General features: G+C 52.9%; 1 protein-coding gene across 1 annotated transcript; it reads right to left on the bottom strand.

Moving 5' to 3' along the window:
• Nucleotides 1-103: 103 nt before the first annotated feature.
• LOC143781261 (uncharacterized) lies at nucleotides 104-20656 on the bottom strand. Its single transcript, XM_077267759.1, has 5 exons — nucleotides 20500-20656; nucleotides 4948-5080; nucleotides 4773-4868; nucleotides 4287-4376; nucleotides 104-1745 (listed from the first exon to the last, which is right to left on the bottom strand). Exons 1-5 carry the CDS (start codon nucleotides 20521-20523, stop codon nucleotides 643-645), a joined length of 1446 nt encoding a protein of 481 aa, XP_077123874.1. The 5' UTR covers nucleotides 20524-20656; the 3' UTR covers nucleotides 104-642.
• Nucleotides 20657-27981: the final 7325 nt, after the last annotated feature.

Below are 27981 nucleotides of genomic sequence, written 5' to 3'. Positions count from 1 at the left end.
GTAGGTCACATCACAATAGTTCTGGTCTCTTACCGTGTAGGTAACATTAAATCACACCGGTCCACATCTGGTCAGTCACCCTCTTGTGCTATCTGTGCCCCCTCTTGTGTAGGTCACACCCCATCACACCGGTCTACAACTGGTCAGTGACCCTCTTGTGTAGGTCACACCCCACCCCACCGGTCTACATCTGGTCATTGATCCTCTTATGCTATCAGTGTCCCCTCTTGTGTAGGTCACACCCTACCGCCCAACATCTGGTCAGTGACCCTCTTGTTCAGGTCTCACCCCACTAGTCAGAGTCTCTCACCATGTAGATCAGACTATGTCAATTAAGTATGTTCTCAGTAGGGCAATTGTGTCCCTCCTCATGTAGGACACACCAGTACACCACACCGGTCCGAATCCCTATTCCTGCAGGACACTCATGGATTGTCTTCCCCTGATTTGGGCTTCATAAATGGTTCAAGCCTTGTACAACTTGCGCCTCTATGTTTTCGGTTCTTCCTCAGAGTCTGAGCCTTACATGTGGCTACATGTTATAATCTAATCTTCAAATCTCTGAGTGAAGCTACAGATGTTTTTGGACTAAATCTTTGGAGTTGCCCTGCTGTATGGGCAGCTCTCTTTCAGTGTGACAGCTCATGGGGCGACAGGATGGAGCACTCGACAACTCGAGTGCAGCCTCTCCCCCGTGTGAATCCGCTGGTGACGTACAAGGTTGTGCTTCTTGAAGAAGCTTCCGCCGCACACCGAGCATGTAAAAGGCCTCTGCCCGCTGTGGATGTTCTTGTGCCGCTCCAGGTTGGGCTTCTGGGTAAAGCTATCTCCACACACATTGCACCGAAATGGGCGCTTGCCAGTGTGGATCTTCTGGTGCCGGCTCAGGTATTTTCTACTATTGAAGCCTTTCCCACAGTCTGTACATTTGAATGGCCGCTCGCCCGGGACTGCGCTGTGACTTTTCTTATGTGCCTGCAGGTGAGGCTGAGCTATGAAGTTTCTGCGGCACTGATCACAGGAGAACGGCTTTTCTCCATTTCCACAGCCGCCATTCTGGTGGGCGCGCTGATGCATGAGGAGATGCGAACGGCAGGCAAACCCTTTCCCACAGTCCGGGCAGCTGTGTGGTCTCTCTGCAGAGTGAACCAGCTCCTGATGCCGCAGAAGAGCCTTCCGATGGGCAAACCTCAGCGGACACTGGTCACAGGGGAATGGGGTCTCGCCCGTATGTCTGCGCCTGTGGGTCACCAGGTGCTGTTTACGACTAAAGCTCTTATCACAGTCAGAACATGCGAAAGGCCTTTCTCCTGTGTGGATCCGGCAGTGCGTGATCAGGTCAGCCTTGCGGTTAAAGCTTTTGCCACAAAGGTCACATGAGAAGGGCCTCTCTCCCGTGTGCAGTCGCTGGTGAGTCTGGTAGTTTCCTTTATGGTTAAACCCGATCCCACAATATTCGCAGGAGAACAGCTTCTCTCCGGTGTGGATGCGTTTGTGGCCTACGAGATGGTGGCGGTAGTGGAAACGCTTGCCACATATCTCGCAGGGGTATGGCCGCTCTCCTCGATGGGTGCGCTGGTGGCTGGTCAAATGCGACTTCCGAATGAAGCTACGGTGGCAATCTGAACAGGGGTAGGGCCGATCCACAGACGTGCGATCGCTCTGCTGGAGACCCAGGCCATTCAGGTCCATCCTCGGGACACGGGGATCGAACGGGAGACCAGGAGCCACCCGAAAATCATTACCTAGCACAGACAAGATGGAGATATGTTACTAGCTCACAAAAGCGAAGAAGAAATCCAAACAGAGATGAGGAATGGAGGGCTTGAAACCCCCAAACTGTGGCTGAACTGGGGCCAACAGACTAAAGAAATCTTCTTACAAGGACCGATTCCCAAAGACTGGGACCTGCAGAATAAACCTGACTAGAAGGTGAGGATTGGCTACAGCAAGAAGTGGACGCCTCAGGTAGGACGATATGGAGTATCTCAAGGTCGGCTGCTTATATGGAAAGCTTGGATGAACGAATCTCCTGCAGCAAGAACACTGTACTATATACTACTGCAGGAGGGGGGCACCGCACTACCAGAGCAGTAAAGGGGGACACACACCGCACTACCAGAGCAGTAAAGGGGGACACACACCGCACTACCAGAGCAGTAAAGGGGGACACACACCACACTACCAGAGCAGTAAAGGGGGGACACACACCGCACTACCAGAGCAGTAAAGGGGGACACACACCACACTACCAGAGCAGTAAAGGGGGACACACACCGCACTACCAGAGCAGTAAAGGGGGGACACACACCGCACTACCAGAGCAGTAAAGGGGGACACACACCGCACTACCAGAGCAGTAAAGGGGGACACACACCACACTACCAGAGCAGTAAAGGGGGACACACACCGCACTACCAGAGCAGTAAAGGGGGGACACACACCGCACTACCAGAGCAGTAAAGGGGGGACACACACCGCACTACCAGAGCAGTAAAGGGGGACACACACCGCACTACCAGAGCAGTAAAGGTGGGACACACACCACACTACCAGAGCAGTAAAGGGGGACACACACCGCACTACCAGAGCAGTAAAGGGGGACACACACCACACTACCAGAGCAGTAAAGGGGGACACACACCGCACTACCAGAGCAGTAAAGGGGGACACACACCGCACTACCAGAGCAGTAAAGAGGGACACACACCGCACTACCAGAGCAGTAAAGGGGGGACACACACCACACTACCAGAGCAGTAAAGGGGGGACACACACCACACTACCAGAGCAGTAAAGGGGGGGACACACACCACACTACCAGAGCAGTAAAGGGGGGACACACACCACACTACCAGAGCAGTAAAGGGGGGACACACACCACACTACCAGAGCAGTAAAGGGGGGACACACACCACACTACCAGAGCAGTAAAGGGGGGACACACACCACACTACCAGAGCAGTAAAGGGGGGACACACACCACACTACCAGAGCAGTAAAGGGGGGACACACACCACACTACCAGAGCAGTAAAGGGGGGACACACACCACACTACCAGAGCAGTAAAGGGGGGACACACACCACACTACCAGAGCAGTAAAGGGGGACACACACCACACTACCAGAGCAGTAAAGGGGGACACACCACACTACCAGAGCAGTAAAGGGAGGGGGGACACCACACTACCAGAGCAGTAAAGGGGGACACACACCACACTACCAGAGCAGTAAAGGGGGGACACACACCACACTACCAGAGCAGTAAAGGGGGGACACACACCACACTACCAGAGCAGTAAAGGGGGACACACACACCACACTACCAGAGCAGTAAAGGGGGACACACACCACACTACCAGAGCAGTAAAGGGGGACACACACCACACTACCAGAGCAGTAAAGGGGGACACACCACACTACCAGAGCAGTAAAGGGAGGGGGGACACCACACTACCAGAGCAGTAAAGGTGGGACACACACCACACTACCAGAGCAGTAAAGGGGGACACACACCACACTACCAGAGCAGTAAAGGGGGACACACACCACACTACCAGAGCAGTAAAGGGGGGACACACACCACACTACCAGAGCAGTAAAGGGGGACACACACCACACTACCAGAGCAGTAAAGGGGGGACACACACCACACTACCAGAGCAGTAAAGGGGGGACACACACCACACTACCAGAGCAGTAAAGGGGGACACACACACCACACTACCAGAGCAGTAAAGGGGGACACACACCACACTACCAGAGCAGTAAAGGGAGGGGGGACACCACACTACCAGAGCAGTAAAGGGAGGGGGGACACCACACTACCAGAGCAGTAAAGGGGGACACACACCACACTACCAGAGCAGTAAAGGGGTACACACCACACTATCATAGTAAAAGGAGGGAGGACACCACACTACCAGAGCAGTAAAGGGGGACACACACCACACTACCAGAGCAGTAAAGGGGGACACACCACACTACCAGAGCAGTAAAGGGAGGGGGGACACCACACTATCATAGTAAAAGGAGGGAGGACACCACACTACCAGAGCAGTAAAGGGGGACACACACCACACTACCAGAGCAGTAAAGGGGGACACACCACACTACCAGAGCAGTAAAGGGAGGTGGGACACCACACTACCAGAGCAGTACAGGGGGACACATCACACTATCATAGTAAAAGGAGGGGGGACACCACACTACTAGAGCAGTAAACAGGGAGCAACTCACACCAGTAATACACCAGGTGTCCCTACATTCTGCAGTGGTAACTCACCAGTGTAGCTGCAGCCCTTCACGTCACGCTGCCTGGGGGGCAGGGGGTCCACATCTTCTTCCTTTATAACAATGTTCAACCTTGGCCTGCCTGAGTGAAAATTAGATATATAATCCCCCAAATTCCCTTTGCCAGTCATAACACAACCAGAGTTCCCTATCTACTAAGCAAAGCCTCATAAACCTCAGCCCTGTGACTGCTGCCTCGATCACCCCTCCACGTGCGGGTCAGCATCAATCACCCTCATTCACCCAACACTTACTCATGTCATTACTCCTCACCACCACATTGTTTTCTGATCCCTCTCGAGAGGGCGGTTCCTGGGGACAGCCCCCCATCCTTGCTGCAGCCCTTCTCCATAATCCAGCACCTCCTGCTAAGCCTCCACCATCACCAACACTCAATCCCATTTTCCAGCCATGGATCTCTCCCACTCATCTCGCCACCACCTCCTCCAGCACATGACAGCTGCTTCACCCCTCTCACCATCACGTGACTTTGGGGGTCTCCCTCTTCGTTTCCACACTTTGCTTTTCTTTTCAGATTCCAGGTCCGGCCTATTAACCCTGCTATTTAGGAGACCTGAAACAAGAAAGAAAATACGGTTTCTGGGTTTATAAGAAAATGAAGCAATTAACAGAAAACCCCAGAGAGGACTCACCAACGGAGGTCACCATCTCAAAGTTGTCCATCATGACCTCCCGATACAGCTGCCGCTGCTGAGTGTCCAGCTGTTCCCACTCATCCTCTGTGAAGTAAACTGCAACCTCATCGAAAGTCACAGGGATGATGACCTGAACGGCACACGAGAGAACGAGGTCAGATACGGAACCCCCCCGTGTGATAAAGACACCAACGACAGACTACAGAGTCCCCCGTGTGATACAGACACCAACGACAGAGACTACAGAGTCCCCCGTGTGATACAGACACCAACGACAGAGACTACAGAGTCCCCCGTGTGATACAGACACCAACGACAGACTACAGAGTCCCCCCGTGTGATACAGACACCAACGACAGAGACTACAGAGTCCCCCGTGTGATACAGACACCAACGACAGAGACTACAGAGTCCCCCGTGTGATACAGACACCAACGACAGAGACTACAGAGTCCCCCCGTGTGATACAGACACCAACGACAGACTACAGAGTCCCCCGTGTGATACAGACACCAACGACAGACTACAGAGTCCCCCCGTGTGATACAGACACCAACGACAGAGACTACAGAGTCCCCCGTGTGATAAAGACACCAACGACAGAGACTACAGAGTCCCCCGTGTGATACAGACACCAACGACAGACTACAGAGTCCCCCGTGTGATACAGACACCAACGACAGAGACTACAGAGTCCCCCGTGTGATACAGACACCAACGACAGAGACTACAGAGTCCCCGTGTGATACAGACACCAACGACAGACTACAGAGTCCCCCGTGTGATAGACATCACTAACACCAATACAGACCCCGCAGTGCGATACCTACACCACCGACCTCACTAACCCTACCAGAGACCGCATGCAGACACTCCCCGTGTACTATCATACGTAATAAAGTCACTCCCCCCACATATCACACGTGTCATGCAGAAACTCCCCCCATGTACTATCACCCGAGTAATACAGACACTCCCTCCCCGTGTACTATACACTCCCCCAATGTACTATCACATGTGCGATACACACAATCCCCCGTGTACCATAACACGTGCGATACAGACAATCCCCCCGTGGACCATCACACGTGCAATACAGACAATCCCCCCCCGTGGACCATCACACGTGCAATACAGACAATCCCCCCCGTGTAACATCACACGTGCAATACAGACAATCCCCCCCGTGCACCATCACACGTGCAATACAGACAATCCCCCCCCGTGGACCATCACACGTGCAATACAGACAATCCCCCCCGTGTAACATCACACGTGCAATACAGACAATCCCCCCCGTGCACCATCACACGTGCAATACGGACAATCCCCCCGTGGACCATCACACGTGCAATACAGACAATCCCCCCCGTGGACCATCACACGTGCAATACGGACAATCCCCCCCGTGTACCATCACACGTGCAATACAGACAATCCCCCCCGTGTACCATCACACGTGCAATACAGACAATCCCCCCCGTGGACCATCACACGTGCAATACGGACAATCCCCCCCGTGTACCATCACACGTGCAATACAGACAATCCCCCCCGTGTACCATCACACGTGCAATACAGACAATCCCCCCCGTGTACCATCACACGTGCAATACGGACAATCCCCCCCGTGTACCATCACACGTGCAATACGGACAATCCCCCCCGTGTACCATCACACGTGCAATACAGGCAATCCCCCCCGTGTACCATCACACGTGCAATACGGACAATCCCCCCCGTGTACCATCACACGTGCAATACAGACAATCCCCCCCGTGTACCATCACACGTGCAATACAGACAATCCCCCCGTGGACCATCACACGTGCAATACAGACAATCCCCCCCGTGGACCATCACACGTGCAATACAGACAATCCCTCCCGTGGACCATCACACGTGCAATACAGACAATCCCCCCCCCCCGTGTACCATCACACGTGCAATACAGACAATCCCCCCCGTGTACCATCACACGTGCAATACGGACAATGCCCCCCGTGTACCATCACACGTGCAATACAGACAATCCCCCCCGTGTACCATCACACGTGCAATACGGACAATCCCCCCGTGGACCATCACACGTGCAATACAGACAATCCCCCCCGTGTACCATCACACGTGCAATACAGACAATCCCCCCCGTGTACCATCACACGTGCAATACGGACCTTCATCCCTATAATATCACACGTGTTGTCACGTACCCGCTTCTCAGCACGTGACTTAGGGGTCGCGCCTGCAAGGGTTAATCTATCTCCTCTCACTCAGTCCACCATTCAACCTCTGTTCTATGCTGCAGTGGGAGCATAAATCACACCCGACACACGCTGCCACCACTCACCGAACACACGGGCGATGAGTACCGGACCACCACTACATGCCAATCACCAGGGTCACACACTCTAAGGCTATGGATGCTTTAGAGCATACAAGGTTCAAACAAAGTTTAAAGCTTTAATAGAAAAGGTACAGTCCTTACAATAAAAGATATAAAATATGGAAATAAAAGGTGACATACAAATATGCAAAACTGTAGTAAAATAAAAGTGAGAAACTTACAGAAATATCTAAACTTTGTAGTCCGGTATTCTGCTCCCTGGGGGGGAAATCACACCAGCTTGGCTGCCGCTCAGTCTGTGAACAATTTTCTAAGGGTAAAGGCCTGATTTATAGACTTAACCTGGAGATCAGATTTTTGGACCAGCCTCATGTCAATATTCCAATTCCTGGTCTGCGACTGGATCATGGTCACTTTACCAATGAATACATTATTTTTTCCTCTACACGCTCTTTCTAGGACCTTTCTTTCTCATAGTAGAATGTAAGCCCGCAAGGACAGGGTCCTCTCCCCTCTGCACCGGTCTGTCATCGTACATTCGTTTACTGTAAGTGATATCTATAACTTTGTATAATCTCTTTACTGGTAACGAGATCTATAACTTTGTACGTAACCCCCTGCTCATGTATAGCACCATGGAATTAATGGTGCTATAGAAATAAATAATAATAATAGTAAATTAAAATGTCAGGATGCAATTAGGTCCCATTTGGTGTCTCTCTCCAAGGAATCAGGTGGTGTGAAATGTTTCCACTTCTGTGTGTCCCAGGAAGGCACCCTGGGGTCTGAGAGCAGGAAAATAGTCTTTTCTCATGATAACAGGTTATGACCTTTGTGTAGAGCTGCAGCCTAAGACAGATGTTAATTACTGCTGGTCATACATCTTACATATACATATTTCTCCACACCTCCCTCCTTATGAACGTGAGTGGGGGTTGACTTACAGGTCAGCTCCCGAGCACGTATCTGGTTCCGCCCCACCTTGGCGAGATGGGCCATCAGCATTGCCATGAGCGACTCCCTCCTTATGCTGAATTGTGAAATCATATTGCTGTAATATCAGACTCCATCTAATCAATTTCCCGTTGTCCCCAACTACTCTGTTGAGCCAACTCAATGGGTTATGATCTGTGATCATGGTGAAGTTGCGCCCATAGAGGTATGGTTGCAGCTTCTGCAGAGCCCACACAATTGCCAAATATTCCTTTTCAATGGTGGCATAAGCCACTTCTCTGGGCAGGAGTTTCCTGCTTAGGTAGAGAATTGGGTGCTCCTCTCCTTGCTGGTTCACCTGGCTGAGAACCGCACCTACCCCATAGGTGCTGGCATCTGTCTGCACTACAAACCGGCGAGTGAAATCTGGGGCCTGCAGGACGGGTGAACTAACCAATGCAGACTTTAGGGCATACAATGATTCCTCACACTGAGGACTCCAGGAGACAATTTTAGGAAGTCTCTTCCTGGTCAGATCATTTAATGGTTTGGCCAGAGCACTGTAGTTTGCTACAAACCTCCTATAGTAGCCAGCCGTACCCAGGAAGGACAGTACCTGCTTCTTGGTTCGTGGGGTGGCCCAGGCTGTAATGGCTTCTACCTTCCGTGGCTCAGGTTTTAGCAGTCTTCCCCCCCACCCGGTGCCCCAGGTATTGTACTTCCCGCATGGCTACCTGACACTTCCCTGGCTTAACCGTAAGACCTGCAGTTTTAAGCTTTTGCAACACCTGAGAAAGATGTACGAGGTGTTCCTCCCAAGAATCACTAAAAATGGCTATATCATCAAGATAAGCGACGGCAAAACCATCACATCCTTCCAATAAGTGATTGACCAACCTCTGGAAGGTCGCAGGGGCATTCTTCATACCAAAGGGCATCACCAGAAACTCAAACAGCCCGAATGGCGTTATAAAGGCAGACCTCTCCTGAGCTTCTCTGGTCAGTGGTATCTGCCAGTATCCCCTACTTAGGTCCATGATGGTGAGGTACGATGCTTTAGCTAGCTGCTCTAACAGCTCATCTATCCTCGGCATGGGGTAGACCTCACATGTAGTCAGTACATTTAACTTCCTGTAGTCTACACAGAACCGGGTAGTACGGTCCTTCTTCAGGACAGGAACCACAGGAAAGGCCCAGGCACTCTGGGATTTTTGTATTACCTTGAGGTTTAGCATCTCCTCTACCTGTGCGCCTTCACCTCTGCTGACAACCAGTATGCAGACTGCCGCACTGGGGGATTAGTACCAGTGTCCACATGGTGAGCTGCTAAGTGTGTCCTCCCAGGCTCCCCTGTGAAGACTTCAGTGAGTTCGCTGAGCGCCCCCATCAGCTCAGACCTCTGACATAATGAACATCATTTAGCCGCTTGTGTACAGTATATGGTCCCTCCCATGCGGCCTGTAATTTATTCTGTAACATAGGGACCAACACCCAAACCTTCTGCCCCTCCTTGTAGGCCCTCAGTCTGGCATTACGGTTGTACCAGACCTTCTGGTTGATTTGGGCCTGGGACACGTTCTCATGGGCCAGGTTGCTCAGTTTTTGCATTCTTTCTCTGAGCCGCAGCACATATCCAACCACTGAGACTCCAGTAGTTTTGGGGTCGTCCTCCCAACAGTCCTTAATCAAATCAAGTGGCCCCCTGACCCTCCTCCCATAAACCAGTTCAAAGGGGGAGAATCCAGTAGACGCCTGGGGTACCTCTCTGTAGGCAAACAACAGATGGGGGAGATAGCGCTCCCAGTCTCTCCCTTCAGTCTCCACCAGCATTTTGAGAATTTGTTTTAATGTCCCGTTAAAACGCTCGCAGAGTCCGCTGGTTTTGGGATAATAGGCGCTGGCCACAACATGCTGCACTTGTATTTTTTCACAGAGACTTTTCATCAGATTGGACATGAACTGGGTTCCCTGATCGGTCAACATTTCCCTGGGGAAACCCACACGAGAGAACAGTCAGCCTTGCGTACGGGAGTGCTGCGGATGGCAGCTTACTTCCTCCCTGAAACCACGCCTACTTGCGTCCTGCATACCTATCTTTATCATTCGGTACGCAGGGACGTACATTGTTTGCGGATACCTCCGCATGCGCCGTTTGGACGCTGCGCCAAACTGCGCAGAACACATGTTGCATTTTGATGTGGTCAGCGCAGCATCCAAACAGCACATGTGGAGGTATCTGCAAACAGCGTACGCCCCTGCATACCCAATGATATATATAGGTACGCAGGGCACCGTAGGGCGCAAGGAGGCGTAGGCGTGGTTTCAGGGAGGAAGTAGGCTGCAAGTTTGAAACCAGCCTAAAGCATCCGCCACTGTCTGCTCGGATGGAGGACAGTGCCACAGCTTCCGGGTATCGTGCAGCATAGTCCACCATTGTGAGGATGTACTTTTTCCCTGAGCTGCTAGGGATTGCAAGTGGCCCTATGATATCCACAGCCACTCGCTGGAAAGGCTCATCGATCACAGGCAGTGGTATCAATGGAGCTTTCTGTATATTCTGTAAAGCACCGGTAGCAGTGAAGAGGCAGTGACCCACAAAGTTCAAACATAAAAGTCTCTTTAATGCGTTATCTTCACACAGAAAAGGTTTCAAGCATATAACTTCACTGAACATCACTTCAGTGTTCAGTACACACTAGTGCATATAACAGCATCCTTTACATTGCAGTCACTACTGTCATGATTCTCAATGGCGAGAGAACATAGCCCAGCATATATGAGAACTAGCTCTTGGAAGATGGAAACTATACTGACCATGAACTAAACCTGCCGCACAACTAGAAGTGGCCGGGTAGCGTGCCTACGTTTTTTTATCCCTAGATGCCCAGCGCCAGCCGGAGAACTACCTAATCCTAGCAGAGGAAAAGACAGTCCTGGCTCACCTCTAGAGAAATTTCCCCGAAAGGCAGACAGAGGCCCCCACATATATTGGCGGTGATTTAAGATGAAATGACAAACGTAGTATGAAATTAGGTTTAGCAAAATCGAGGTCCGCTTACTAGATAGCATGAAGACAGAAAGGGCACTTTCATGGTCAGCAGAAAACCCTATCAAAACACCATCCAGAAATTACTTTAAGACTCTAGCATTAACTCATAACACCAGAGTGGCAATTTCCACTCACAAGAGCTTTCCAGACACAGTAACGAAACAGCAGCTGTGAACAGGAACAAAATGCAAAAACACACAAGGACAAAAGTCCAACTTAGCTGGGAGTTGTCTAGTAGCAGGAACATGCACAGAAAGGCTACTGATTACATTGTTGACCGGCATGAAACTGACAGAGGAGCAAGGTTATATAGCGACTCCCACATCCTGATAGGAGCAGGTGAACAGAGGGGATGATGCACACAAGTTAAATTCCACAAGTGGCCACCGGGGGAGCCCAGAATCCAATTTCACAACAGTACCCCCCCCTCAAGGAGGGGGCACCGAACCCTCACCAGAACCACCAGGGCGATCAGGATGAGCCCTATGAAAGGCACGGACAAGATCGGAGGCATGAACATCAGAGGCAGTGACCCAAGAATTATCCTCCTGACCGTATCCCTTCCATTTGACCAGATACTGGAGTTTCCGTCTGGAAACACGAGAGTCCAAGATCTTTTCCACAACGTACTCCAACTCACCCTCAACCAACACCGGAGCAGGAGGCTCAACGGAAGGCACAGCTGGTACCTCATACCTGCGCAACAATGACCGATGAAAAACATTATGAATCGAAAAGGATGCAGGGAGGTCCAAACGGAAGGACACAGGGTTAAGAATCTCCAATATCTTGTACGGGCCGATGAACCGAGGCTTAAACTTAGGAGAAGAAACCCTCATAGGGACAAAACGAGAAGACAACCACACCAAGTCCCCAACACAAAGCCGAGGACCAACACGACGACGGCGGTTGGCAAAAAGCTGAGTCTTCTCCTGGGACAACTTCAAATTGTCCACCACCTGCCCCCAAATCTGATGCAACCTCTCCACCACAGCATCCACTCCAGGACAATCCGAAGATTCCACTTGACCGGAGGAAAATCGAGGATGAAACCCCGAATTACAGAAAAACGGGGACACCAAGGTGGCAGAGCTGGCCCGATTATTGAGGGCGAACTCCGCCAAAGGCAAAAAAGCAACCCAATCATCCTGATCCGCAGACACAAAACACCTCAAATATGTCTCCAAGGTCTGATTAGTCCGCTCGGTCTGGCCATTAGTCTGAGGATGGAAAGCAGACGAAAAAGACAAATCTATGCCCATCCTAGCACAGAATGCCCGCCAAAATCTAGACACGAATTGGGTCCCTCTGTCAGAAACGATATTCTCCGGAATACCATGCAAACGAACAACATTTTGAAAAAACAGAGGAACCAACTCGGAAGAAGAAGGCAACTTAGGCAAGGGAACCAGATGGACCATCTTAGAGAAACGGTCACACACCACCCAGATGACAGACATCTTCTGAGAAACAGGCAGATCCGAAATAAAATCCATCGAGATGTGCGTCCAAGGCCTCTTCGGGATAGGCAAGGGTAACAACAATCCACTAGCCCGAGAACAACAAGGCTTGGCCCGAGCACAAACGTCACAAGACTGCACAAAGCCTCGCACATCTCGTGACAGGGAAGGCCACCAGAAGGACCTTGCCACCAAATCCCTGGTACCAAAGATTCCAGGATGACCTGCCAACGCAGAAGAATGAACCTCAGAGATGACTCTACTGGTCCAATCATCAGGAACAAACAGTCTACCAGGTGGGCAACGATCAGGTCTATCCGCCTGAAACTCCTGCAAGGCCCGCCGCAGGTCTGGAGAAACGGCAGACAATATCACTCCATCTTTAAGGATACCTGTGGGCTCAGAATTACCAGGGGAGTCAGGCTCAAAACTCCTAGAAAGGGCATCCGCCTTAACATTCTTAGAACCCGGTAGGTAAGACACCACAAAATTAAACCGAGAGAAAAACAACGACCAGCGCGCTTGTCTAGGATTCAGGCGCCTGGCAGACTCAAGGTAAATTAAATTTTTGTGGTCAGTCAATACCACCACCTGATGTCTGGCCCCCTCAAGCCAGTGACGCCACTCCTCAAAAGCCCACTTCATGGCCAAAAGCTCCCGATTCCCAATATCATAATTCCGCTCGGTGGGCGAAAATTTACGGGAAAAAAAAGCACAAGGTCTTATCACGGAGCAGTCGGAACTTCTCTGCGACAACACCGCCCCAGCTCCGATTTCAGAAGCGTCGACCTCAACCTGAAAAGGAAGAGCAACATCAGGCTGACGCAACACTGGGGCGGAAGAAAAGCGGCGCTTGAGCTCCCGAAAGGCCTCCACAGCATCAGGGGACCAATCAGCAACATCAGCACCCTTCTTAGTCAAATCAGTCAATGGTTTTACAACATCAGAAAAACCAGCAATAAATCGACGATAAAAGTTAGCAAAGCCCAAAAATTTCTGAAGACTCTTAAGAGAAGAGGGTTGCGTCCAATCACCAATAGCCTGAACCTTGACAGGATCCATCTCGATGGAAGAGGGGGAAAAAATGTATCCCAAGAAGGAAATCTTCTGAACCCCAAAAACACACTTAGAACCCTTCACACACAAGGAATTAGACCGCAAAACCTGAAAAACCCTCCTGACCTGCTGGACATGAGAGTCCCAGTCATCCGAAAAAATCAGAACATCATCCAGATACACAATCATAAATTTATCCAAATAATCGCGGAAAATGTCATGCATAAAGGACTGGAAGACTGAAGGGGCATTTGAAAGACCAAAAGGCATCACCAAATACTCAAAATGGCCCTCGGGCGTATTAAATGCGGTTTTCCACTCATCCCCCTGCTTGATTCGCACCAAATTATACGCCCCACGGAGATCAATCTTAGAGAACCACTTGGCCCCCTTTATACGAGCAAACAAATCAGTAAGCAGTGGTAACGGATATTGATATTTAACCGTGATTTTATTCAAAAGTCGATAATCAATGCACGGCCTCAAAGAGCCATCTTTCTTAGACACAAAGAAAAAACCGGCTCCTAAGGGAGATGACGAAGGACGAATATGTCCCTTTTCCAAGGACTCCTTTATATATTCTCGCATAGCAGCGTGTTCAGGCACAGACAGATTAAATAAACGACCCTTAGGGTATTTACTACCCGGAATCAAGTCTATGGCACAATCGCACTCCCGGTGTGGAGGTAGTGAACCAACCTTGGGTTCTTCAAAAACGTCACGAAAGTCAGACAAGAATTCAGGAATCTCAGAGGGAATAGATGATGAAATGGAAACCAAAGGTACGTCCCCATGAGTTCCTTTACATCCCCAGCTTAACACAGACATAGCGTTCCAGTCGAGGACTGGGTTATGAGATTGCAGCCATGGCAATCCCAGCACCAAAACATCATGTAGATTATACAGCACCAGAAAGCGAATAACCTCCTGGTGATCCGGATTAACACGCATAGTCACTTGTGTCCAGTATTGTGGTTTATTACTAGCCAATGGGGTGGAGTCAATCCCTTTCAGAGGTATCGGAGCCTCCAATGGCTCCAAATCATACCCACAGCGTTTGGCAAAGGACCAATCCATAAGACTCAAAGCAGCGCCAGAGTCGACATAGGCGTCCGCGGTAATAGATGACAAAGAACAAATCAGGGTCACAGATAGAATAAACTTAGACTGTAAAGTGCTAATTGAAACAGACTTGTCAGGCTTCTTAGTACGCTTAAAGCATGCTGATATAACATGAGTTGAATCACCACAATAGAAGCACAACCCATTTTTTCGTCTAAAATTCTGCCGCTCGCTTCTGGACAGAATTCTATCACATTGCATATTTTCTGGCGTTTTCTCAGTAGACACCGCCAAATGGTGCACAGGTTTGCGCTCCCGCAGACGCCTATCGATCTGAATAGCCATCGTCATGGACTCATTCAGACTCGCAGGCACAGGGAACCCCACCATAACATCCTTAATGGCATCAGAGAGACCTTCTCTGAAAATCGCCGCCAGGGCGCACTCATTCCACTGAGTAAGCACAGACCATTTGCGGAATTTTTGGCAGTATATTTCAGCTTCATCTTGCCCCTGAGACAAGGACATCAAGGCCTTTTCCGCCTGAAGCTCTAAATGAGGTTCCTCATAAAGCAACCCCAAGGCCAGAAAAAACGCATCCACATTGAGCAACGCAGGATCCCCTGGTGCCAATGCAAAAGCCCAGTCTTGAGGGTCGCCCCGGAGCAAGGAAATTACAATCCTGACCTGCTGTGCAGGGTCTCCGGCAGAGCGAGACTTCAGGGACAAAAACAATTTGCAATTATTTTTAAAATTTTGAAAGTGAGATCTATTCCCCGAGAAGAATTCAGGCAAAGGAATTCTAGGCTCAGACATAGGTGCATGAACAACAAAATCTTGCAAATTTTGTACCTTTGTGGCGAGATTATTCAAACCTGTAGCTACACTCTGAAGATCCATTTGAAACAGGTGAACACAGAGCCATTCAAGGATTAGAAGGAAAGGAAGAGAGGAAGGCTGCAGTATAGGCAGACTAGCAAGTGATTCAATTAAGAGCACACTCAGAACTAGAGGGAAAAAAAAATAAATTGTAGCAGACTTCTTTTTTCTCTCCTTTCTCAGCCAGTAATTTAACCCTTTTTTGGGCCGGTCAAACTGTCATGATTCTCAATGGCGAGAGAACATAGCCCAGCATATATGAGAACTAGCTCTTGGAAGATGGAAACTATACTGACCATGAACTAAACCTGCCGCACAACTAGAAGTGGCCGGGTAGCATGCCTACGTTTTTTTATCCCTAGATGCCCAGCGCCAGCCGGAGAACTACCTAATCCTAGCAGAGGAAAAGACAGTCCTGGCTCACCTCTAGAGAAATTTTCCCAAAAGGCAGACAGAGGCCCCCACATATATTGGCGGTGATTTAAGATGAAATGACAAACGTAGTATGAAAATAGGTTTAGCAAAATCGAGGTCCGCTTTCTAGATAGCAGGAAGACAGAAAGGACACTTTCATGGTCAGCAGAAAACCCTATCAAAACACCATCCAGAAATTACTTTAAGACTCTAGCATTAACTCATAACACCAGAGTGGCAATTTCCGCTCACAAGAGCTTTCCAGACACAGTAACGAAACAGCAGCTGTGAACAGGAACAAAATGCAAAAACACACAAGGACAAAAGTCCAACTTAGCTGGGAGTTGTCTAGTAGCAGGAACATGCACAGAAAGGCTACTGATTACATTGTTGACCGGCATGAAACTGACAGAGGAGCAAGGTTATATAGCGACTCCCACATCCTGATAGGAGCAGGTGAACAGAGGGGATGATGCACACAAGTTAAATTCCACAAGTGGCCACCGGGGGAGCCCAGAATCCAATTTCACAACACACTACACATGCTAGTCCTCCTCTGACTAGTTCCATGGGTGTCCTTCACCGCTGTATCACAGTCTCTACTCACAGCCGTACACAGACCTTGACATCCTCCTGTCTGCAGCTGTGACACACGCTAGTCCTTCCTTCGGGCACAGGACAGTCTACCTCCGGGCACAAGACCTGTCCACGTCCGTGACCAGTCATCGTGGACAGCAGCTCCACTGTGTGTGCTGGGGGTTGTCAGGCATCACTCTGGCCCTGACACACCTGAGACTCCTCAGACCCAATTCTAAAACCTCTCTATACTACAGGGCTTTTAACAATTGTAATCACAGCCACACCTGCGACTGCAACGCCCCCTCATGGCCTCAATACACCTCGGTGCGCACCCTAGGGAGAACAAACAGCGCCCCCTAGCTGTAACAGGTGTCGCTGTCTCACAATTCCCAGACTTTCCAACTCTCTGACAAACTACACATGATCGAAAGTAATTGGCAATATCTGTCCCCATCTTGGGCCAATAGAAGTTGTGTCAGGCGAGCTTTAGTCTTTTGTATTCCAAGGTGTCCGGCCAGAGAAATTTCATGAGAAATTTTCAATAATTGTTCCCTAAATAGATAAGGGACGATCAGCCGCCTTTCATAGTCCCAAGATTCTGTAGTATCACTGAGGATAGTCTCTGTATACAGTCTGCCCTGGTCCCAGTATACTCTCTCTTTGTCAGAAGCTGCAGGGCGTTGGTCTGCAAGACATCTGAGCTCCTCCAGACTGACATCTGTCTGCAGGGCCTCCACACGTTTTTTACTATTTGCATAACGTCCGTCGACACGTCATTTTACTGCACAACGACACACAGCAGAAGACGGAAGTGTAAAAGAAGCCTGAGGCTATGGATTCTTTAGAGCATACAAGGTTCAAACTTATTAAAGTTTTACGCTTTAGTAGAAAAGGTACAGTGCTTACAATAAAGGTATAAAATATGGAAATAAAAAGTGACCTACAAATATGCAAAACAGTTACAAAAATAAAAGGGAGAAAACTTAATACAGACACTCCCCCGTGTAATATCACCTGTGTAATACAGACGCTCACTCCGTGTAATATAGACGCCCCCCCGTGTAATACAGACTCTGCCCCCGTGTAGTACAGACACTGCCCCGTGTAATATCGCCCGTGTAATACAGACGCTTCCCCCCCGTGTAATACAGACGCTTCCCCCCCCCCGTGTAATACAGACGCTCCCCCCCCGTGTAATACAGACGCTCCCCCCCCCCGTGTAATACAGACGCTCCCCCCCCCCGTGTAATACAGACGCTCCCCCCCCCCGTGTAATACAGACGCTCCCCCCCCCCGTGTAATACAGACGCTCCCCCCCCCGTGTAATACAGACGCTCCCCCCCCGTGTAATACAGACGCTCCCCCCCCGTGTAATACAGACGCTCCCCCCCGTGTAATACAGACGCTCCCCCCCCGTGTAATACAGACGTTCCCCCCGTGTAATACAGACGCGCCCCCGTGTAATCACCCGTGTAATACAGACGCTCCCCCCCGTGTAATACAGTCGCTCACTCCGTGTAATATAGACGCCCCCCGTGTAATACAAACGCTGCCCCCGTGTAATACAGACGCACCCCCCGTGTAATATCACCCGTGTAATACAGACGCTCCCCCGTGTAATATCACCCATGTAATACAGACGCTCCCCCCCGTGTAAGGCTACGTTCACATTTGCGTTGTGCGACGCAACGCACAACGCAAACAAAAACGCAGCAAAACGAACAACACTGCGTTTTGCGACGCATGCGTCCTTTTTTTGCTTGATTTTGGACGCACAAAAAATGCAACTTGTAGCGTCCTCTGCGCCATGACGCGTGCGCCGCAGGGACGCATGCGTCGCAAAACGCAAGTGCAACGCATGTCCATGCGCCCCCATGTTAAATATAGGGGCGCATGACGCATGCGGCGACGCTGCGGCGCAGTACGCTAATGTGAACGTAGACTTATACAAACGCTGCCCCCGTGTAATACAGACGCTCCCCCGTGTAATATCACCCGTGTAATACAGACGCTCCCCCCCGTGTAATACAGATGCTCCACCCCCCATGTAATACAGACGCTCCCCCCGTGTAATACAGACGCTCCCCCCCGTGTAATATCACCCGTGTAATACAGACGCTCCCCCCGTGTAATACAGACGCTCCCCCCCCGTGTAATATCACCCGTGTAATACAGACGCTCCCCCCGTGTAATACAGACGCTCCCCCCCCCCGTGTAATACAGACGCTCACCCCCCCCCGTGTAATACAGTCGCTCACCCCCCCCCGTGTAATACAGTCGCTCACCCCCCCCGTGTAATACAGACGCTCACCCCCCCCGTGTAATACAGTCGCTCACCCCCCCCGTGTAATACAGACGCTCCCCCCCCCGTGTAATACAGACGCTCCCCCCTCCAAGTAATACAGACGCACCCCCCCCGTGTAATACAGACGCTCCCCCCCGTGTAATACAGACGCTCCCCCCCCCGTGTAATATCACCCGTGTAATACAGACGTTCCCCCCGTGTAATACAGACGCGCCCCCGTGTAATCACCCGTGTAATACAGACGCTCACCCCGTGTAATACAGACGCTCCCCCCCGTGTAATATCACCCGTGTAATACAGACGCTCCCCCCCCGTGTAATACAGACGCTCCCCCCCCGTGTAATACAGATGCTCCCCCCCGTGTAATACAGACGCTCCCCCCCCCGTGTAATACAGACGCTCCCCCCCCCCGTGTAATACAGACGCTCCCCCCCGTGTAATACAGACGCTCCCCCCCCCGTGTAATACAGACGCTCCCCCCCCCGTGTAATACAGACGCTCCCCCCCCCGTGTAATACAGACGCTCCCCCCTCCAAGTAATACAGACGCACCCCCCCCGTGTAATACAGACGCTCCCCCCCGTGTAATACAGACGCTCCCCCCCGTGTAATACAGATGCTCCACCCCCCGTGTAATACAGATGCTCCACCCCCCGTGTAATACAGACGCTCCCCCCGGTGTAATACAGACGCTCCCCCCGGTGTAATACAGACGCTCCCCCCCGTGTAATACAGACGCTCCCCCCCGTGTAATACAGATGCTCCACCCCCCGTGTAATACAGACGCTCCCCCCGGTGTAATACAGACGCTCCCCCCGGTGTAATACAGACGCTCCCCCCGGTGTAATACAGACGCTCCCCCCGGTGTAATACAGACGCTCCCCCCGGTGTAATACAGACGCTCCCCCCCGGTGTAATACAGACGCTCCCCCCCCGTGTAATACAGACGCCCCCCCCCCGTGTAATACAGACGCCCCCCCGTGTAATACAGACGCCCCCCCGTGTAATACAGACGCCCCCCCCGTGTAATACAGACGCCCCCCCGTGTAATACAGACGCCCCCCCGTGTAATACAGACGCCCCCCCCCGTGTAATACAGACGCCCCCCCCCCCCCCGTGTAATACAGACGCCCCCCCTGTAATACAGACGCCCCCCCCGTGTAATACAGACGCCCCCCCCCCCCGTGTAATACGGACGCTCCCCCTGTAATACAGACGCCCCCCCCGTGTAATACAGACGCCCCCCCCCCGTGTAATACAGACGCCCCCCCCGTGTAATACAGACGCCCCCCCCCGTGTAATACAGACGCTCCCCCCCCGTGTAATACAGACGCCCCCCCCGTGTAATAATTCCCCGCCCCCTCTGCTCCCTCTCTATTATGCACCAGTGTGATTGCGGCAGTGACAGGAGCCGCCCGGTGTGTACAGGACGCTACTGAGCAGCCCCAGGCCGCCGCGGCCCTCACCTCCGCCCGCCCCCGGGCCGCCATCACACTCCTCAGCACCGGACACAGAACGGGACCGACCAGGACCACCGACTCCTGCAGCAAAGCATGACGGGACCAAAAAAAAAGGAGGAAGAGCGACAAAACGGACACGCCCACATAGATGATTGGACGTACAAAGCCCCGCCTGCATTGCTCACATGACAACTTCAAAAGAGAACACGCCCTTACAAAGTAACCCACGTGACTAAAGCTAAAGGAATCACGCGCCTCAAATTCATATCACGTGATTCATGTCACAGCTGCAAACATCGCTACCACCCAGAACACGCCCCTCTACTACAGGTGCACTCTGCGCAGGCGCGTGTGATGTTCCCATGAAGACACTCCCCTCTTGGTACTTTCAGAATTGACCCGCCTGCGTTGTCATAGCAACTAACTGCTCCGCTCCTCTCCTCACACCCCGGTCACACGGGAGGAGACACTGATATCCGGCTCCTCTCCTCACACTCGGTCACACAGGAGGAGACACTGATATCCGGCTCCTCTCCTCACACCGCGGTCACACGGGAGGAGGCACTGATATCCGGCTCCTCTCCTCACACCCCGGTCACACAGGAGGAGACACTGATATCCGGCTCCTCTCCTCACACCGCGGTCACACGGGAGGAGACACTGATATCCGGCTCCTCTCCTCACACCGCGGTCACACAGGAGGAGACACTGATATCCGGCTCCTCTCCTCACACCCCGGTCACACAGGAGGAGACACTGATATCCGGCTCCTCTCCTCACACCCCGGTCACACAGGAGGAGACACTGATATCCGGCTCCTCTCCTCACACCCGGTCACACAGAAGGAGGCACTGATATCCGGCTCCTCTCCTCACACCCCGGTCACACAGGAGGAGGCACTGATATCCGGCTCCTCTCCTCACACCCCGGTCACACAGGAGGAGACACTGATATCCGGCTCCTCTCCTCACACCGCGGTCACACGGGAGGAGACACTGATATCCGGCTCCTCTCCTCACACCGCGGTCACACAGGAGGAGACACTGATATCCGGCTCCTCTCCTCACACCCCGGTCACACAGGAGGAGACACTGATATCCGGCTCCTCTCCTCACACCCCGGTCACACAGGAGGAGACACTGATATCCGGCTCCTCTCCTCACACCCCGGTCACACAGGAGGAGGCACTGATATCCGGCTCCTCTCCTCACACCCCGGTCACACAGGAGGAGGCACTGATATCCGGCTCCTCTCCTCACACCCCAGTCACACAGGAGGAGACACTGATATCCGGCTCCTCTCCTCACACCCCGGTCACACAGGAGACACTGATATCCGGCTCCTCTCCTCACACCCCGGTCACACAGGAGGAGACACTGATATCCGGCTCCTCTCCTCACACCCCGGTCACACAGGAGGAGGCACTGATATCCGGCTCCTCTCCTCACCCCCCGGTCACACAGGAGGAGGCACTGATATCCGGCTCCTCCCCTCACACCCCGGTCACACAGGAGGAGGCACTGATATCCGGCTCCTCTCCTCACACCCCGGTCACACAGGAGGAGACACTGATATCCGGCTCCTCTCCTCACACCCCGGTCACACAGGAGGAGACACTGATATCCGGCTCCTCTCCTCACACCGCGGTCACACGGGAGGAGACACTGATATCCGGCTCCTCTCCTCACACCGCGGTCACACAGGAGGAGACACTGATATCCGGCTCCTCTCCTCACACCCCGGTCACACAGGAGGAGACACTGATATCCGGCTCCTCTCCTCACACCCCGGTCACACAGGAGGAGACACTGATATCCGGCTCCTCTCCTCACACCGCGGTCACACAGGAGGAAACACTGATATCCGGCTCCTCTCCTCACACCCGGTCACACAGGAGGAGGCACTGATATCCGGCTCCTCTCCTCACACCCCGGTCACACAGGAGGAGACACTGATATCCGGCTCCTCTCCTCACACCGCGGTCACACAGGAGGAGACACTGATATCCGGCTCCTCTCCTCACACCCGGTCACACAGGAGGAGGCACTGATATCCGGCTCCTCTCCTCACACCCCGGTCACACGGGAGGAGGCACTGATATCCGGCTCCTCTCCTCACACCCCGGTCACACGGGAGGAGACACTGATATCCGGCTCCTCTCCTCACACCCCGGTCACACAGGAGGAGACACTGATATCCGGCTCCTCTCCTCACACCCCGGTCACACGGGAGGAGGCACTGATATCCGGCTCCTCTCCTCACACCCCGGTCACACAGGAGGAGACACTGATATCCGGCTCCTCCCCTCACACCCCGGTCACACAGGAGGAGGCACTGATATCCGGCTCCTCTCCTCACACCCCGGTCACACAGGAGGAGACACTGATATCCGGCTCCTCTCCTCACACCCGGTCACACAGGAGGAGGCACTGATATCCGGCTCCTCTCCTCACCCCCCGGTCACACAGGAGGAGGCACTGATATCCGGCTCCTCTCCTCACACCCCGGTCACACAGGAGGAGGCACTGATATCCGGCTCCTCTCCTCACACCCCGGTCACACGGGAGGAGGCACTGATATCCGGCTCCTCTCCTCACACCCCGGTCACACGGGAGGAGGCACTGATATCCGGCTCCTCTCCTCACACCCCGGTCACACGGGAGGAGGCACTGATATCCGGCTCCTCTCCTCACACCCCGGTCACACAGGAGGAGGCACTGATATCCGGCTCCTCTCCTCACACCCCGGTCACACGGGAGGAGGCACTGATATCCGGCTCCTCTCCTCACACCCCGGTCACACGGGAGGAGGCACTGATATCCGGCTCCTCTCCTCACACCCCGGTCACACAGGAGGAGGCACTGATATCCGGCTCCTCTCCTCACACCCCGGTCACACAGGAGGAGACACTGATATCCGGCTCCTCTCCTCACACCCCGGTCACACAGGAGGAGGCACTGATATCCGGCTCCTCTCCTCACACCCCGGTCACACGGGAGGAGGCACTGATATCCGGCTCCTCTCCTCACACCCCGGTCACACAGGAGGAGACACTGATATCCTGCTCCTCTCCTCACACCCCGGTCACACAGGAGGAGACACTGATATCCGGCTCCTCTCCTCACACCCCGGTCACACAGGAGGAGACACTGATATCCGGCTCCTCTCCTCACACCCCGGTCACACGGGAGGAGGCACTGATATCCGGCTCCTCTCCTCACACCCCGGTCACACAGGAGGAGACACTGATATCCGGCTCCTCTCCTCACACCCCGGTCACACAGGAGGAGACACTGATATCCGGCTCCTCTCCTCACACCCCGGTCACACAGGAGGAGACACTGATATCCGGCTCCTCTCCTCACACCCCGGTCACACAGGAGGAGACACTGATATCCGGCTCCTCTCCTCACACCCGGTCACACAGGAGGAGGCACTGATATCCGGCTCCTCTCCTCACACCCCGGTCACACAGAAGGAGGCACTGATATCCGGCTCCTCTCCTCACACCCGGTCACACAGGAGGAGGCACTGATATCCGGCTCCTCTCCTCACACCCCGGTCACACAGAAGGAGGCACTGATATCCGGCTCCTCTCCTCACACTCGGTCACACAGGAGGAGACACTGATATCCGGCTCCTCTCCTCACACCCCGGTCACACAGGAGGAGACACTGATATCCGGCTCCTCTCCTCACACCCCGGTCACACAGGAGGAGACACTGATATCCGGCTCCTCTCCTCACACCCCGGTCACACAGGAGGAGACACTGATATCCGGCTCCTCTCCTCACACCCCGGTCACACAGGAGGAGACACTGATATCCGGCTCCTCTCCTCACACCCCGGTCACACAGGAGGAGACACTGATATCCGGCTCCTCTCCTCACTCCCCGGTCACACAGGAGGAGACACTGATATCCGGCTCCTCTCCTCACACCCGGTCACACAGGAGGAGGCACTGATATCCGGCTCCTCTCCTCACACCCCGGTCACACAGAAGGAGGCACTGATATCCGGCTCCTCTCCTCACACTCGGTCACACAGGAGGAGACACTGATATCCGGCTCCTCTCCTCACACCCCGGTCACACAGGAGGAGACACTGATATCCGGCTCCTCTCCTCACACCCCGGTCACACAGGAGGAGACACTGATATCCGGCTCCTCTCCTCACACCCCGGTCACACAGGAGGAGACACTGATATCCGGCTCCTCTCCTCACACCCCGGTCACACAGGAGGAGACACTGATATCCGGCTCCTCTCCTCACACCCCGGTCACACAGGAGGAGACACTGATATCCGGCTCCTCTCCTCACTCCCCGGTCACACAGGAGGAGACACTGATATCCGGCTCCTCTCCTCACATCCCGGTCACACAGGAGGAGACACTGATATCCGGCTCCTCTCCTCACACCCCGGTCACACAGGAGGAGGCACTGATATCCGGCTCCTCTCCTCACACCCCGGTCACACGGGAGGAGACACTGATATCCGGCTCCTCTCCTCACACCCCGGTCACACAGGAAGAGACACTGATATCCGGCTCCTCTCCTCACACCCCGGTCACACAGGAAGAGACACTGATATCCGGCTCCTCTCCTCACACCCGGTCACACAGGAGGAGACACTGATATCCGGCTCCTCTCCTCACACCCCGGTCACACAGGAGACACTGATATCCGGCTCCTCTCCTCACACCGCGGTCACACAGGAGGAGACACTGATATCCGGCTCCTCTCCTCACACCCCGGTCACACAGGAGGAGACACTGACATCCGGCTCCTCTCCTCACACCCCGGTCACACAGGAAGAGACACTGATATCCGGCTCCTCTCCTCACACCCGGTCACACAGGAGGAGACACTGATATCCGGCTCCTCTCCTCACACCCCGGTCACACAGGAGACACTGATATCCGGCTCCTCTCCTCACACCGCGGTCACACAGGAGGAGACACTGATATCCGGCTCCTCTCCTCACACCCCGGTCACACAGGAGGAGACACTGACATCCGGCTCCTCTCCTCACACCCCGGTCACACAGGAGGAGGCACTGATATCCGGCTCCTCTCCTCACACCCCGGTCACACAGGAGGAGACACTGATATCCGGCTCCTCTCCTCACACCCCGGTCACACAGGAGGAGACACTGATATCCGGCTCCTCTCCTCACACCCCGGTCACACAGGAGGAGACACTGATATCCGGCTCCTCTCCTCACACCCGGTCACACAGGAGGAGACACTGATATCCGGCTCCTCTCCTCACACCTCGGTCACACAGGAGGAGACACTGATATCCGGCTCCTCTCCTCACACCCCGGTCACACAGGAGGAGACACTGATATCCGGCTCCTCTCCTCACACCCCGGTCACACAGGAGACACTGACATCCGGCTCCTCTCCTCACACCCGGTCACACAGGAGGAGACACTGATATCCGGCTCCTCTCCTCACACCCCGGTCACACAGGAGGAGACACTGACATCCGGCTCCTCTCCTCACACCCGGTCACACAGGAGGAGACACTGACATCCGGCTCCTCTCCTCACACCCGGTCACACAGGAGGAGACACTGATATCCGGCTCCTCTCCTCACACCCGGTCACACAGGAGGAGACACTGATATCCGGCTCCTCTCCTCACACCCCGGTCACACAGGAGACACTGATATCCGGCTCCTCTCCTCACACCCCGGTCACACAGGAGGAGACACTGATATCCGGCTCCTCTCCTCACACCCGGTCACACAGGAGGAGACACTGATATCCGGCTCCTCTCCTCACACCCCGGTCACACAGGAGGAGGCACTGATATCCGGCTCCTCTCCTCACACCCCGGTCACACAGGAGGAGACACTGATATCCGGCTCCTCTCCTCACACCCGGTCACACAGGAGGAGACACTGATATCCGGCTCCTCTCCTCACACCCCGGTCACACAGGAGGAGGCACTGATATCCGGCTCCTCTCCTCACACCCCGGTCACACAGGAGGAGGCACTGATATCCGGCTCCTCTCCTCACACCCCGGTCACACAGGAGGAGACACTGATATCCGGCTCCTCTCCTCACACCCCGGTCACACAGGATGAGGCACTGATATCCGGCTCCTCTCCTCACACCCCGGTCACACAGGATGAGGCACTGATATCCGGCTCCTCTCCTCACACCCTGTCACGATATGGTATGAAATATCATAAGTTAGTTTTCCTGCTAGCATGCGGGGGCTAAACCCCCCTTCTCTCTGGTTCTCTTTCTTTCCCTGTGTTTCTAGCTGTCTGTGTAGAAGAGCTTGCCTTGTGGGGGAGTTTTATTGACGAAAGGTATTTACGACGGGCATAGCTGCAAGAGAAATTTGGGTTAGCAGGAACTGTTAGAGAAACTTCTAGAATGCATGGGATTTCTTTGTTCTGTTTTTGGAAGATATTATGCAAACCGTTTAAGTTACGAACACCAAAATATATCGTCATAATCACACTCGGAGGATCTACGCATCACTCTAAATACGGGCGTCTAACTCCATCTGGTGAAGAAGTAGGGATTTCTCTGTAAATATGTATCCCAGACAGGGCATATTTGATCTCATCGGAATGCCCACGATACTATGAGATGAACGATGGGTATGGTGCGATTATTTTATGTTCTGTAGCGAAGATACGGGCATCAGATATATTTAATGCCCAGTTAGTGAAACCGAAGAGGTAGGAGGAGTTGGAAAACCAAGCCCTTTCTGTGAGGTCACAGACTGTAGGTTTTAAGTGCTGGCAGGCATCCAAGAGAGCAGAGTTGTGAGTTTTTACCTGAAGCGACCAGACTGCGAGTGCCCAATGCACTGGGATAGATGGAAAGCTCCTAGCCTGTTGCCTGCAATGCAATGATCTAAGAACATGTGAGTTATCTTTTCTTCCTTTAATCCTTTTATTTTTATAATTACCTTGTACATATTTGCAATTGTCTCATTTGTAACATCTTTGTAAAATATTTTATAAACACTGCCTAAAATCATTTATGGGGTATCCTATTTAATACTAGTTCGTTCTTCCTGCCCTAAACCGTACCCTGTCTCTGAAGGGAATTACGCTACTGTTTTTTGGGGTTTGCTCCAGACCCGTTCAATTGGAGCTGGTGGCAGCGACCGTGTGCCGGCTTTTGGGGGGTCACTGTAGCGACTGCGGCTTGATAATTATTGGTCCTGCCTGAGCGGGAGTAGTTATCGCATCGCTGCAGTACACCCAATAGCCAGTACATAGCAGGCAGCGTTTCTGGCGACTAATTACCCCAGGTGCAGTACCTAATCTGACCTGACAGAAAGGGGGGCGCCAGAGAGCTGCAAGGTTTAAGTGGAACTGTAAGCGGGATACACAAATCCCTGCAGTTCATGGTATATTGAAGAGCAGTGGGATACCTAAAATAAGCCCCTGCTGTAAACTAAGAGGTCAATAGCCTCGTGTGTGTTTTTTTTTTTCATCACATTGTGGCAGTGGA

This window comes from Ranitomeya variabilis, chromosome 6 (genome assembly GCF_051348905.1).
Source record: "Ranitomeya variabilis isolate aRanVar5 chromosome 6, aRanVar5.hap1, whole genome shotgun sequence".
NCBI lineage: Eukaryota > Metazoa > Chordata > Amphibia > Anura > Dendrobatidae > Ranitomeya > Ranitomeya variabilis.
This window is presented reverse-complemented; position numbering and strand designations above follow the sequence as displayed.

Bases quoted from the DNA above. Each gene is read 5' to 3' on its own strand.
- LOC143781261 (XM_077267759.1), bottom strand. From the start codon at position 20,523: ATGGCGGCCCGGGGGCGGGCGGAG. The intron at 5,081-20,499 runs GTGAGGGCCGCG...TGTGCCGTTCAG, and splicing joins CGGCCCGGGGGCGGGCGGAG to GTCATCATCCCTGTGACTTT. The intron at 4,377-4,772 runs GTGAGAGGGGTG...ATTTTCACTCAG, and splicing joins ACCCCCAAAGTCACGTGATG to GCAGGCCAAGGTTGAACATT.